Consider the following 14,267-nt stretch of genomic DNA (forward strand, 5'->3'; position numbering starts at 1 on the left):
AACAAATTTTGCCATGATCTTCCACAAGCCCTCACTATTGACAGTATCAAAGGCCTTGGTTAGATTGACAAATATTACATACAGACCTCTGTTCTGCTCCTGGCATTTCTCTTAGAGTTGTCAGGTGTCAAACATCATGTTGACCATTTCTCAGCCCTATTAAGCACCACTTGAAAAACTGTTTCAGATGACTAATAAAAAAAGAAATACAAATCAAAGTAACTGAGGTTTCTCCTCACATCCAGAAAATGGGAGATGAGAAAACATAGCAATAGGATTGGCAAGACTGCAGAAAGACAGGCACATTAACATACTGCTGGAAACAATTTATGAAATTATGACATGAAACAGGCATGCCCCATTTAAGTACTCACTGGGAAAGACCATCATGGCAGTAGGGAGTGAGATTGAAATTATACTTTTATTAAAAAGAGAGAGTGTACAGAGAGTATAGGGATGAACAGCCATATACAGTATAGAAACAGGTGGCAAAAAGGATAACAGAAGCAGATGATGTGGGGATAGGAGATTGGGTAGTGAAGGCAGGCAGGGAGTGATATGGAAGAACATGGGGAAGGGAAGAGGCACAGACAATCGCCCATGCATTAGAGTTGGGGGCACTCAAGTAGCATGGATCTTTAGGAGATGGGAGAGTAGGAATTAGAGGTTTGAGGTCTCATTTTATAGGGTTTTTTGTGCCACCTTGGGATTCATTAACATATGCAAATCTTCTTAAAGTTGTTGGTAAAACTTTAAAGTTAACATGTCCACATCGTCTCCAAATTATCAGCACCATTCAACATACTGCTGGTCTTCTGGAACTTATCTAAGATTTACGTAATAGGACCAAACAACCCTGACAGCAGAGTCTAGATGGCTTCCCCTGATTCTGTGCATATTACCAGGATGTGATGTTTGTTTAATATATGATGCAATTTGTAAATTATGCTCCTTTGTTTTTTGGGTTAGTTTGCATGTAACTTCAAGGTTCCCTTTTACAATCTTACTTTCTGCTATTACCACTTTTTATTGGCTACTTACAAATTTACCATACTGATTTAGAGAGGTGTGGGGAGGTGGTCAGGGGTACCAGAACAAGATATAATTTTAACACGTGGAGGAATTGGAAATTGGTCCAACTACTTTAAAAAGCAATTTTGAATTATGCTATGAAACAGACTAAAACAGCAATGCTGGATTATGAACTTGTAACTCCATTTGGATTAGCCAATTTCTGACGTATAATCATTGTCCACTGATGCATATTGGCAGCTCATCTGTAACTTAAAATCTAAGAGAGCTGCTTAGAGTGTTAAGAAGAGACTTGCCCATTGATTAGAGAAATGTAAATCAAAACAACTCTGAGGTATCACACCACACCTATTATGACTAACATGACAAAACAGGAAAATTATGAATGTTGGAAAAGATGTGGGAAGATTAGAACACTAATGCATTTTTGGTGGAGTTGTGAACTGATTCAACCATTCTGGAGAGCAATTTGGAACTATGCCCAAAGGACTATAAAATTGCACATACCCTTTGATCCAGCAATACCACTTCTAGGTCTGTATCACAAAGAGATCACAAAAAAGGGAAAAGGAGCCACATGTACAAAAATATTCATGGCAGCTCTTTTTGTGATGGCAAAGAATTGGAAATTGAGGGAATGCCCAGCAATTGGGAAATAGCTGAACAAGTTGTGGTATATGAATGTAATGGAATACTACTGTGCTGTAAGAAATGACGAGCAAGCAGATTTCAGAAAATCTGGAAAGACTTACATGAACTGAGTGAAGTGAGCAGAACCAGGAGAACATTGTACATAGTAACAACCACATTGTGCAATGACTAACTTTGATAGACTTAGCTCTTCTCAGTAATGAAAGGATCTAAGACGACTACAAAAGTCTCATGATGGAAAATGTTATCTACATTCAGAGAAAGAACTTTGGAATCTGAATGCAGATGGAAGCATACTATTTGCTCTGTTTTTCTTTTATTGTTTCATTTTGTTTCTTCTTTCTTAAGGATCCTCCCATTAGTTCTAATTCTTCTTTACAACATGACTAATGTGAAAATATGTTTAATAGGAATGTATATGTAGAGCATATATCAAATTGCATGCCATCTTAGGGAGGGAAGAGGAAAAAGAGGAGGAGAAAATTTTAAACTCAAAATCTTATGGAAGTGAATGTTGAAAACTAAAAATAAATAAATTAATTATTTAAAAAAAAAAAGAAGTGACTTGCCCATGGTAACACAGCAAGTAGGTAGGAGGAATTTGAATCTACTTTTACCTGATATAAAGAGCTATGTCATGCTTCCTCCCTTTATCCCAGAGATCCCACTACTCAGCACATAGCCTAAGGAGATCAATGGCAGAAAGAAAGTTTCCATTGACACCAGAATATGTATGAAAACATAGTGTTTTCATACATCCAAATTTGGATTTCCACATCCAAAGAAAGAACTATGGCGTTTGAATGCAGATTGAAGCATACTGTTAGCTATTTTCTTCTTCTGTTTTATTTTGTTTCCTCTTTCTGGTGGTTCCTCCTATTGGTTCTAATTCTTCCTTACAACATCACTAATGTGAAAATATGTTTAATAGGAATGTATATGTATAGCCTATATATCAGATTATGTGCTGTCTTTGGGAGGGAGGAAGAAGGGAGAGGGAGAAAAATTTTAAAACTCAAAAACTTATGGAAGTGATTGTTGATAAATCAAAATAAATTAATAAAAAAAAGAAAACAGTGTTTTAAAGTCTGTAAAGCACTTTCCAAATATTTCCTTGTTTTATCCTCAGAGCAATCCTGTGTTATTATTATTTTCATCATTTTACAGATGAGGGAAAATGAGGAAAAAAATGAGGAAGCAGACCCAAGTTAAGTGACTTACCCAGGGGCTGGCAGCTAGCTAGTTATGTATTTGAAGCATGGTTTATATTCAAGTCTTCCTAACTTACTGAAGTCCATTGTACTACCTAGCAGCCCTTCTCATGGTAGCAAAAAACTGGCAATGAATCAGGTACCTATTGATTTGTTGTTCAGTTGTTTTTCAGTCATATGTGACTTTTTGTAACCCCATTTGGAGTTTTTCTGGCAAAGATACTGGAATAGTTTGCCATTTCCTTCTCTAGCTCATTTTATAGATAAGGAACTGAGGCAAACAAGGTTAAGTGACATGCTAGTCATACAGCTAGCAAGTGTCTGAGTCCAGATTTCAACTCAGGTCTTCCTGACTCCAGGCCCAGTGCCCTATCCACTGTGCCACCTAGCTGCCCTACCCATACATTGGTGAAGGCTAAACAAACTGCAGTACATGAGTATAATGGAATATTACTACAGCTTAAGAACCAATTGTGAAAAACAGTCCAAGATTTTTTGTTCTTTAAGATTTTCAAAATTCCTGATCTTATATAGTTCCTTAAAAACTATAGATTTCACCTGACCTACTTTTACTGCTTTTGATTTGTGTCTGCTCTTCATTGAGCATAGGGGTTATTGTGAGGGAGAATTAGTGTTGGTGCTAATGTTGGTGTTGGTGTTAGTATACAAAGGAAAAGGCAGAGAAAATGTGTTCTGCCTGGATTGTCAGAACAGTAAAGGGTGGAGAGGCTTCTCCCCAAATCCCCCAAGGGATGATCTACATTAAAGAGGCTTGTGCTATATTTTAAAAGTTCATGTAAATTTTAATTTTATTAAAAACTTATCCTCAAAAATAGAGGAAGGTCAAATTGAGTGACTTAGGATCATTATTCCAGTCTGTGGAGGAGTTGTGAATAAGCAAATTTAAGTGGTATAAGGATGCTTGATGAGTAAGAAGCAGCATCTCAGACAAATTCACTGCCTCCTCCTCTATTTTCCAAGAGTCTGGTCTGTTCCTGGTGAAGGACAGAATGCAAACAATGACAAAGGGGAAGTAGTACACTCCTCTAGCACTAGCCAAGAGAAAAGTTGGGAGAAAGTAATTATGCTTACATTCCACGGGTAGGTTCTATCCTGGAGGGCATAGTCCTTCGCTTTTATAGTCAGCTCTGTCAGAGACCATGACCAAGTCATTACAAAAAACAGATTTTGAAAGTTACTGCAACAATTCATTTTTTCTTCTTACCTTTCAAAGCTTCCACTTTTTCAGGCTTCCTTTTGTATTCCTTTTTTAGATTTCGGATTCTGAAAGGAGATTAAACAATCTTGAGATGATAACCTTCCCGAGTCATTTAACCAATGTAAACTGCCAACTCAGAAGTATGAACAGTACAGTTCAGAAGTGACTCTAGGCAGACATCCTACAGGTGATGCAAAAAAGGGATATGCTTGAGATTTGAACTGAAAAATTACACTAAATCTTTTTTCTGAGAGTTGGGGCAGGTGGGTTTTAAATTTGCCATTTTGGCATAGGTAATTTCTGATATGTAAATACACATTGGTAACTCATCTGTAACTTATAGTCTTAGAGAGTGACTCAGAGTACTAAGAAGTAACTTGCCCTGGTCACAAAGTGAGTAGGTGTCAGAGGTGAGACTTGAACTTAGGTTTGTCTGAGATACAGATCTGCTGCATCACACTGTCGCTCATATTTTTATATTTTCCTAAATACTAATTTTCATTTATCTCCACCTACCCTTCACCCCCTCAAAACAAGGTATATTTGCAACAGATCAGCTAATGCTTTCTCTTTTGTTGCCCAGAGCCTTCTGACTTGAGAACAATGTCTTTAGGTATGTGTCAACAGAGATACCTAGATAACTCCTTTGAGATTGCAGTTGATTGATCATATGAGTTCAGTTTTATTATTTACTCTCTAAATTAAATACTATTGCTTATCTGTTACTCATATAACTCCATAAGATCTTGCAGTCTATATTGGTCTGTTTCACATATCACACTACCCATGAGAATTTAATGGCATCTTGAAGATTTTCCCCAGTAACACCTATTCTAGAATATTTTCAAAAATATTAAATCAGATAAGCCCCCATTGGGGCCACCGAAGTTTGGGGGATATTTATTCTTCATCCAATGAACTGCCCATTTTTATCCTTATCTTTTGTTCTTATATATTCATAGAAATGTAGAATATTAGAGCTTATAAATTGCCTTAGAGACCATTTATTCCAAATCCCTCACTTTATGAACAAGGGGACTGAGGCCTAGAAAGGTAAAGTGATTTTCCAAGGTTACTTAGTAATTAGTAGCTGAGCAAGTTATCCATTGATCACATACTAAGTAGTTGCTAAGTGTTTAGGCCCCTTCTAAATATTATAGGGGATACAAGAGAAGCATAATATATGAACCCTGCCCACAGGACACTTATGCCCCAGTAGGATGATAATACTAACAATATAAGAGAGACATCCAACATAGTATAATGATTGTTTTGTTCTTGGGTTTTTAAGTACTTAGTTGAGTTTTTAGGTAAATATCATGAGAAATCAGGGAAAAGAGAGATCAGTGAAAGCAAGAATAGTCCTAAAGGCTTCATTCACAATGAATCTTAATATATGCTTAATATGATTGTACATGGATAGTCTATAACAGATTGCTTGCTGTCTTGGGGAGTGTGGAGGGGAGGGAGGGAGAAGAAATTTGAAACTCAAAACCTTATGAAAGTGAACATTGAAAACTCTCTTTACATGTAATTGGAAAAAGTAAAATACTACTAAGTGGAGAAAAATGAACTTTCATGATAAGGTTGTTTTCAAAGAATATTTAGGCTGTGAATAGGTGGGAAGACAAATCACATTTATTGATATAGATTCTCTTCTATTTTTCCCTTTGTCACAACACCAACCTCTCCCACATTTTCTCATTTCCCCAAATCAGTCTGGCAAAATAGAGAAGTGGGGTATAATTACTATGGAAGAACTTCTTATCACAATGGACAAAGGTACTTTCAAAAAAGACGTAACAACACAAATTAAATACCTACTGAGATCCCTATAAGGCATGGTTTTTAGTCTTTCACCACAACTGCTTTTATGTTTTAAAATTTTCTCAATTTATTATTTATTTACTTTTAACATTCTTTTAAAAATATTTTGAGTTTCAAATTCTCTCTCTCTCTCCAGGCCCCTTCTTCACAACATAATATCAATAATATCATTATGCATGTGAAATCATGAAAAATATTCTGTACTAGCCATGTTGCAAAAAAATATATAATAAAACAAGAAAAAATAAAGAGCTTATGCTTCATTCTACACTCAGACTCCAACAGTTCTCTCTCTGGACATGGGAAACATTTTTCATCATGAGTCCTTCAGAATTGTCTTGGACCACTGTATTGATCAGAGCAGCCAAGTCTTTCACAATTGATCACCATCACAATGTTACTGTTACTGAGTATAATTATCTCCTGTTTCTGCTCATTTCACTTTGCATCGATTTATGTCTTTCCAGGTTTTTCTGAAAGGATCTTGTTCATTATTTTTTCTACCACTCTAGTATTCAATCACAATCATATATCACAACTTGTTCAGCCATTCCACAATTGATGGGCATCCTCTCAATTTCCAGTTCTTTGCCACCATAAAAAGAGCTGCTATAAATATTTTTGTGCATATAGGTTCTTTTCCTCTTCCTTTGATTTCTTCGGGAAACAGAGCTAAAAGTGGTATTGTTGGGTCAAAAGATGTACACAATTTTATTACCCTTAGGTAATAGTTGCAAATTATTCTGCAGAATGGTTGGACTAGTTCACAACTCAACCAACAATGCATTATTTTCCCACATCCCTTCCAGAATGTCTCATTTCCAAAAATTGCCTTGTCATAAACTTTGACCATTTATGAATTGGGGAACGACTTTCATTTTTATAAATTTGACTTAATTCCCTATATATTTGAGAAATAAGGCTTTTATCAGAGAAACTTGCTTTAGATTCCCTGCCCATGCCCCACCTCCAGTTTCCTGTTTTCCTTCTCATTTTGGCTGCATTGATTTGTTTGTGCCCTTAAGAATTCAGATGCTCTGCCATTTGGTGCATATATGTATTTAGTAGTTATATTGCTTTATTGTTTATTGCACCTTTTAGCAAAATATAATTTCCGTGATTATCTCTTTTAATTAGTCTATTTTAGCTTTTGCTTTTTCCGAGATCGTGATGGCTGCCCTTGCCTTTTTCTTTTTTTTCTTTTTTGGCTAGGCAATGGGGTTAAGTGACTCACCCAAGGCCACACAGCTAGTAAGTGTTATGTGTCTGGGGCCGGATTTGAACTCAAGTCCTCTTGACTCCAGGGCCGGTGCTCTATCCACTGTGCCACCTAGCTGCCCCTGCCCTTGCCTTTTTTACCTCAGCTAAAGCATAATAGATTCTGCTATAGCCCCTTCTTTTAACTCTATGCATGTCATTCTGTTTCAAGTATGTTTCTTATAAATAATATATTGTTGTATTCTTATTTTTAATCCATTCTGTTATCTGTTTCTGTTTTATGGATGATTTCATCCCATTCCCATTCCCAGTTATGATTATTGTGTATTTTTTTCCATCTTATTTTCTTCTGTTTATCAATTTATCTCTCATTTTACCCTATTCCTCCTCAGAAGTCTGTTTTGCTTCTGTCCACTGCCTCCTTTAATCTGGCTTCCCTTTTATCAAACACACACACACACACACACACACACACACACACACACACACACACACTCTTTCTGTTATCACTTCTCCATCTGCTTCCCTGTTGGGTAAGATAGATTTTTTTTACCCACCTGTCTGTCTGCCTGTCTGTTTCTTTTGCATAAACACACACACCCACACCACACACACACGTGTGTAAAATACATACATAGATATATTTCCTTCTTTGAACTAATTCCAATGACAGTGAGGTTCAAGTGTTGCTTGTTAACCCCTCCATTTTCCCCTTCACTGTAAAAGCTCTTCCCTGTACGATTATATCTGAGATAATTCTTGCCATTCTACCTCTCCCTTTCCCCTTCTCCCAATGTATTCTTATTTCTCAACTCTTCATTTTTTGAGATCATCCCAATATAATCAACTCACATCTGTCTTCTCTATGTAGACTTCTAACTTCCCTAAGAACAATAAAATTCTTAAGAGTTACATTATCATCTTACTCATTACGTGATCATCTTCCCATGTAGTAATGTAAGCAGTTTAATCTTAATCCTTTGCAATTTTTATTTCATGTTACCTTTTTATACTTATCTTGAGTCTTGTATTCAAATATCAAATTTTCTATATACCTCTGGTCTTTTCATCAGGAATGCTTGAAAGTCCTCTATTTCATTAAATATCTATTTTCCTCCCAGAAAATTGTACTCAGTTTTGCTGAGTAGGTTATTCTTGGTTGTAATCATAAGTCTTTTGCCTATCATATTCCAAGCCCTCTGCTCCTTTAGCATAGAAGCCATTAAATCTTGTTTGATCTTAACTGTGATCTCACAGTATTTGAATATTTTCTTTCTGGCTGCTTGCAATCATGTATCCTTGACCTGGAAGCTCACAATTTTGCTATAATATTCCTGGGAGTTTTCATTTTGAGATCTCTTTCAGGAGGTAATCAGTGAATTCTTTTAATTTCTTTTTTAACCTACAGATTTAGGATATTGGGCAGTTTTCCTTCATAATTTCTTGAAAATATGATATTTAGGATCTTTTTAAAAACATGGCTTCTGAGTAGTTGAATAATTCTTAAATTATCTCTTCTTGATCTATTTTTCAGGTCAATTTTTTTTCCAATGAGATATTTCATATTTTCTTCCATTTTTAGTTCTTTTTTTAAATTTTTATTTATTTCATTTTAATTTATGAAATAAAACAAGCATTTCCATAACATAGTAGAATAAAAAAAGATGACTGCCTATGAAATTACAAGTCTATTATGTACAACTTCTTATTCCTTTAAAATATATAATAAAGTTATCATATAAATGTAAATTCTCTTTTCCCTTTTTTTCTTCCTTTCCCCCTCCAACCGTAGAGATGGCTATCATTAGACACAAATATTTATATATGCATAAAATCATTCTACACATGCTTTTATTTATCAGTTATTTCTCTGGATGCAGATAGAGTCGTCCTTCATATGTACTTTGTAGTTAATTCTTTTGACTTTGTTTTATTGTTTATTGATGTCTCATGGAATCATTAGTTTCCACTTGCCCAATTCTAATTTTATGGAATTATTTTTTTCATTCTTATTGCTTTCTTTAGTTTGTCCTGGAATTCTTATTGGAATTGTGTCAACTGGCATTTTTTCTTGAGGCTTTGCTTATAGATGTTTTCTTATTGTTGTGTTCTCTGAGTTTGTGTCTTAATCATCAGTGTCACCACAATATCTTTTTATGGAAGCTTCCTTTTTCATTGTTTGCTCATTTTCCCAGTCTATTTCTTGTTTTTGAACTTTATGTTAAAGTTGTATACTGCCCACCTGTGCTGGGAAGAAACTATTGCAATCTTCATACTTTTTCTCACTGCTGTTTTCAGAGCTAGTTCTGGGGGTCTGCAAACTTTTTGTGCTTCCAAGGTAGCAAGATCCTGAGAAAAGTGTGGTCACTGCTTTCCTGGTCCATGATCTGGTCTTTACCCAAGAAGCTCTCTGCTCCCCTGCAGCTGCAAGCACCAATGTTCTTTTCTGCCCTGGAGCATCTCTGGGCTGAGAGTTCCTGAATCTGCTGCTGACACTGTCATGGCTTCCAAGGTCTGCTGGTGTTGTTGCCACCAGGCACATTCCAGGCTGGCCCTCACTCCAGTATCACAGACCTCTTTTGCCAATCCTCTAAATTCTCTTGGGCTGGAAAAAATATCTCACTTCAACTTTTTGTTTCCTATACCATTCCTGAATTTGATTTAACATATTACTTTAAAGTTGTTTGGAGGGGAATGTTGAAAGAGTTTGGTAGGTTTCAGTCTCTATTCTGCCATTTTGACTTTGCCCTCACCACTATTGCTTAATAAGTGGCTGTTTGATTTTAGCACTAAGTATAGGAGAGCAAGCAGATTCTTAGCAGAACGACGGGCTATGAAGGATCAAGTTAGTCCTTTCTCCTGAGGAGGAGGTATACCCACCCTCTTAAATCACAAATGAATGAAATGTACTGAAATACCTGCTTCAGAGAAATACAAGATAAAAATCCAAATATCCAAGGCACGGTGAACCTTGCTGCATTTCCCTTATTTCTCTTTTTCTCTCTCTTTTTACTGTGTTCCTTCCATCTCAGAAGAGAAAAATGGAAGGAGATAAAGACAGAAGAGAACAGACTATAAGGTAGGGTTGTTAAAAAATAAGAGGAAACAAAGAGGCATAACAAAGGCATGAGGAAAGTCGTGCTTGAAGATTGACTACATACCTCAAGTAAAGGTAAATATTGAAAATCTTCCTATACATGAAATTTTTTAATGGAAGTGTTCATTTAAAATAGGTGCGTGCGTGCGTGTGTGTGTGTGTGTGTGTGTGTGTGTGTGTGTGTGTGTGTGAATGTGTGTGTGTGTTTGGGGGAAATTGACGGGGTGAGGTCCAAGGGTTATCATAAAAAAGGAAAGACTCATAGTCTTATAAGCTTTACCTACTTTGCACACTTGACCATCTGAATTAGCCTGTCACTTGTCATTTTTGTACACTAAGACAATTAATTACCTAATAGCTTCTTTCCCATGAAATTCTGGAGGTACTGGTTCAAAAGAGTCAGAGCAATATGTAGAGATAGTCTCATTCTCCAGCATCTGATGACCAGCCCTGGGGTGAGGTTTCCAAAATGAAGACTTCAGGAAAAACAAAGGAGAATATTGGTGTCCATATTCACCTAATGAAACAAGATACAAATAAATATTCAATTTAATCAAAAAAGTATCAAGTCTCTGTTCTGTGCCAGGTTACAAGATAAATATGAAACAGCCCCTGCCCTCATAGAGTTTACATTCTAGGTAGGGGACGGGGGCCTGTAGGGTGAGACACAACAGATACAGCAGACATGAATAAGTAGAGTGTAAGATAAATTGAGGCATGAGAGGTAACTTGAAAATGTGGGGATCTGGGAACACTTCATGAAGGAAGTGAGAACTGAACTGAAACTTGAAGATAAGGATTCTAAGAGGTAGAATTCAGGAGAAAAAACATTCTAGGCCTTTGAATAAATGTAGAAGAAAACAGAGGATCATGTTTGGGGAACAGCTAATAATCCACTTGGATAAGAATGGAGAGTACAGGAAGGGAAGCAACATGAAAAAAAGATTAGAGAATTGAGTTGGAGCTAGACTGCGGAAAATGCTATTTGTCAGGCTAATGACTTTATGTTGGATTTCAGAGGCAATAGGGAACAACTGAAAGTTTTTTGCTTGTTTATTTTAAAGCAAGGGACTTCAATGGCCAGACATGTGCCTTAGGAAGATTATTGCAGTTGCCATGGTAAGGATGCTTTAGAGATGTAAGTATTAGGCTTGTTACACAGCTTTGACTGAAGAATTTCCAAGAGGAGCTTATAAAGAGCTCTAGCAAAGCAAAATAGGAATAGATGCCTCCAAAGAGTGAAGAAACGTGCAGTAATGGAAGGGGTTGTTGTCAGAGGCACACCTAGACATGTATTCTCATTGACCTCAGAAATAAAGGGACCTCCCTTACACCACATGCCGAATAGCTAGAGACAAGAAAGCCATGCTAACAAGTTTATGCTAATGGATGGGGAATGGGGAACCATTGTGTAGGCTTTTCAGGCAGTTGCTTAGGACCGACTATGGCCAATTTTTCCCAGAGTTAGGTAGCTCAATTTAAAGCTAATTAGTTTAGAGCCAGAGCCCCTGCCAATAGTGATAATATTGAGAGGTTCAGAACCTGAGAGGGTCATAGCCTACAATATAACATTAGGAAGATAAGTATGAGATTTGGTAGTAAGAAGTCTATGATTTTTTTCTGTGATCTGAACTTCTGTTTTTGATCAGACTCATTCATAGGGCAGGCATAATCCTTTAAAATCTTAGTGTCAGACCACAGAGATCTGAATGGTTTCTTTGGTAGAAACCCCTTGAAATGAGGTGGCAAGAACCATATCCCATATCCCCTTTAGCAAGTTACACGGAATTTCTAGGCCTAAGAGAATGAGGCCTATGGTGGAAAGGCTACCACTGATGACCAGGGAATTGAAGTAGAAACAAAATAAAGCAAAACATCTCTAAGCCTGAGGACACTACTAAGATATATTGAATCTGACATCATGTTCTGATCTGTATCCCTTCTCCTCTATCAATCGATCATCAAATGTTTATTAAGTACCTACTATGAGCTGGACTGTAGAAGATCAAAGACAAAAATGAAAGATTCCCTGTCCCCAGGTAGCTGGTATTCTATTGAAAGAGACAATTTGCACACATACTTATAAATACAAAATAAATGTAAGTACTTTTCTAGGGGAGGCACTAGCTTCTGGGAGATGAAAAAAGGTCTCATATTGGAGGTAGTGTTTGAACTGAGTTTTGAATAGAAGAAGGGATTCTAAGAGGTAAAGGAGAAAAGGGAATACATTCCAAACTAAGGCTAAGCAGTTCTGGTAAGTTGTATTGTTTCTTTTCTTGAGAAAAGAAGGTCATGTTTTGGGTCCTCATGGTCAAATTTTAATGCTGATTGGAAGGTTACTGTGTAATAGATTTGTACTGAAACAGCCACTAGCAGGTCAATATGATGAGCTCATGGACTTGTGGCTGAGACACAATGAGTCAAGATTTTATAGTAACCAAATAGGATGCCATTTGCATGAGATATGACAAGTTATCAATTAATGGGCAAAATACAGGAAGTAAACTAGACTCCCTAATATCTTTGAGCTGTGTGACTTGAAACATTGGCTGCTCTAGGCACTGGCTTTTTGGATTGGATTGGATGAGTATTCAAATGAATTCAAATTGAGTGAGTATTCAAAACCTCAAACTATGAAATCTTCCTGGATGTATAAAAAAAAAAGAAGCAGGATAGATTTATAGTAGACAACCAATAGAGATAGCAACATACAAAATGAGCAATAACTCCTTTTCTGAATTACAATTATAATTTCTTTTTGGTGGAGGGAGAAGAGAGGGTCTGGACCTATGGTTTTATTGCCATAGGGAACTCCCAAATGAGGAAATGCCCTCTACCAAGACATAGCAGCAGTTGTCCTGTAAATCTCACAGATTTATCTGAGGCACTCTATCAACTCATTCCTTCCAAGCACAAGTGAAGAAGGCAACTTTCTCAATCCTGCAGCTTATAAAGGAACAGTCAGAAATCTTCTTGAAAGGAATGCTGCCCCAAATTTTACATTTATTAGGCATGGATGTGACTATAGTTAAGATAGATTATGAAGGAAAAAGCAGCCAAAATGTTCTAGAATTAATGGAAAGGTTGAGTGACTTGCCCAGTGTCACACAGCCAGCCTGAGTCGGGCCAGACTTTAAACAACGTCTTCTTGATTCTGAAGCCAATATTTTCACTAGGGATGGAAGAGTTACACTTCAAGATGAATGTGGCCAGACAAGATAAAGGCAGTGGCTATGGCACTTTGCTATTGCAATACTGTAAGTATTTGGTCCTGTCTCAGTCATTCATTTTCATACAGCAGAACATGACCAAACCTCATTAGTCAATCTACATGTCACTGCAAACTCACTGTATGAATCTTGGACCTCAAGCCCCCAACCCTATGTGAAGGTAGAACTTCCTTTTAATCTGTAAAAACCTATTCCTTTTTCTCCCTGGACACCATGCCTCTCTCATATACTTATTGTTTTGGGGGTTTTTTTGTATTTACATACTTCCATTCGTTTCTGACACCATGCTGCCTCTACACAATTATCACAATTTTCTTAATACTAAACCAACATTTTAAGTGTTCTCTCCTGCATCCACTTTCATATTGAAGTCACTGATCACTTCTTGTTAAATTCTTCGCAGACTGTCTAGACTTCTTCCCCCAAAATGGTTGTTGGCTCATAGTTTGCAATTATTTTCATGGTGGTGTGCTTGGGTTTGCTTACTGTAAGTGCTGCAAGTTAATATGACCTTTCCCATGAAATTATGTTTCTTTTCCTTTAGGGATTATGTTGCAACCAACTTTCTATTTGCAATTCCGTGAAATTCCTACAAACTAAACTTCCAGTTAGCTGAAATTTCTTTTTGTCTCTTATTTTTTATTCATAGTAAGAATGCCAGTGTGGTTCTCTTCCTTTAGTAATATGTCAACTAATTTGGCCATTGGATGAAGATTATACACAGAACATGAGAGGAGAAAAAGCAAAATCAATATTATTGACAACTTTTTCAAGGAGGTTGG

The 14,267-nt window shown here is 36.7% G+C and overlaps 1 protein-coding gene across 1 annotated transcript in view; it reads right to left on the bottom strand.

The window, feature by feature from the left end:
- The window catches only part of LOC110218286 (ATP-binding cassette sub-family A member 10-like), a 126,319-nt gene that overhangs the window by 80,113 nt on the left and 31,939 nt on the right, over positions 1–14,267 (bottom strand). Inside the window, exons 10-11 of the mRNA XM_021000906.2 lie at positions 10,607–10,772; positions 4,120–4,178 (exon numbers count right to left, since the gene is read on the bottom strand). Of these exons, the coding sequence (XP_020856565.1) occupies positions 4,120–4,178; positions 10,607–10,772 (225 nt within the window). The remainder of the gene's footprint in view (positions 1–4,119; positions 4,179–10,606; positions 10,773–14,267) is intronic.

This window comes from Phascolarctos cinereus, unplaced genomic scaffold, assembly GCF_003287225.1.
Source record: "Phascolarctos cinereus isolate Bilbo 61053 unplaced genomic scaffold, phaCin_HiC Scaffold_5;HRSCAF=322, whole genome shotgun sequence".
In the NCBI taxonomy this organism is placed as follows: Eukaryota; Metazoa; Chordata; class Mammalia; order Diprotodontia; family Phascolarctidae; genus Phascolarctos; species Phascolarctos cinereus.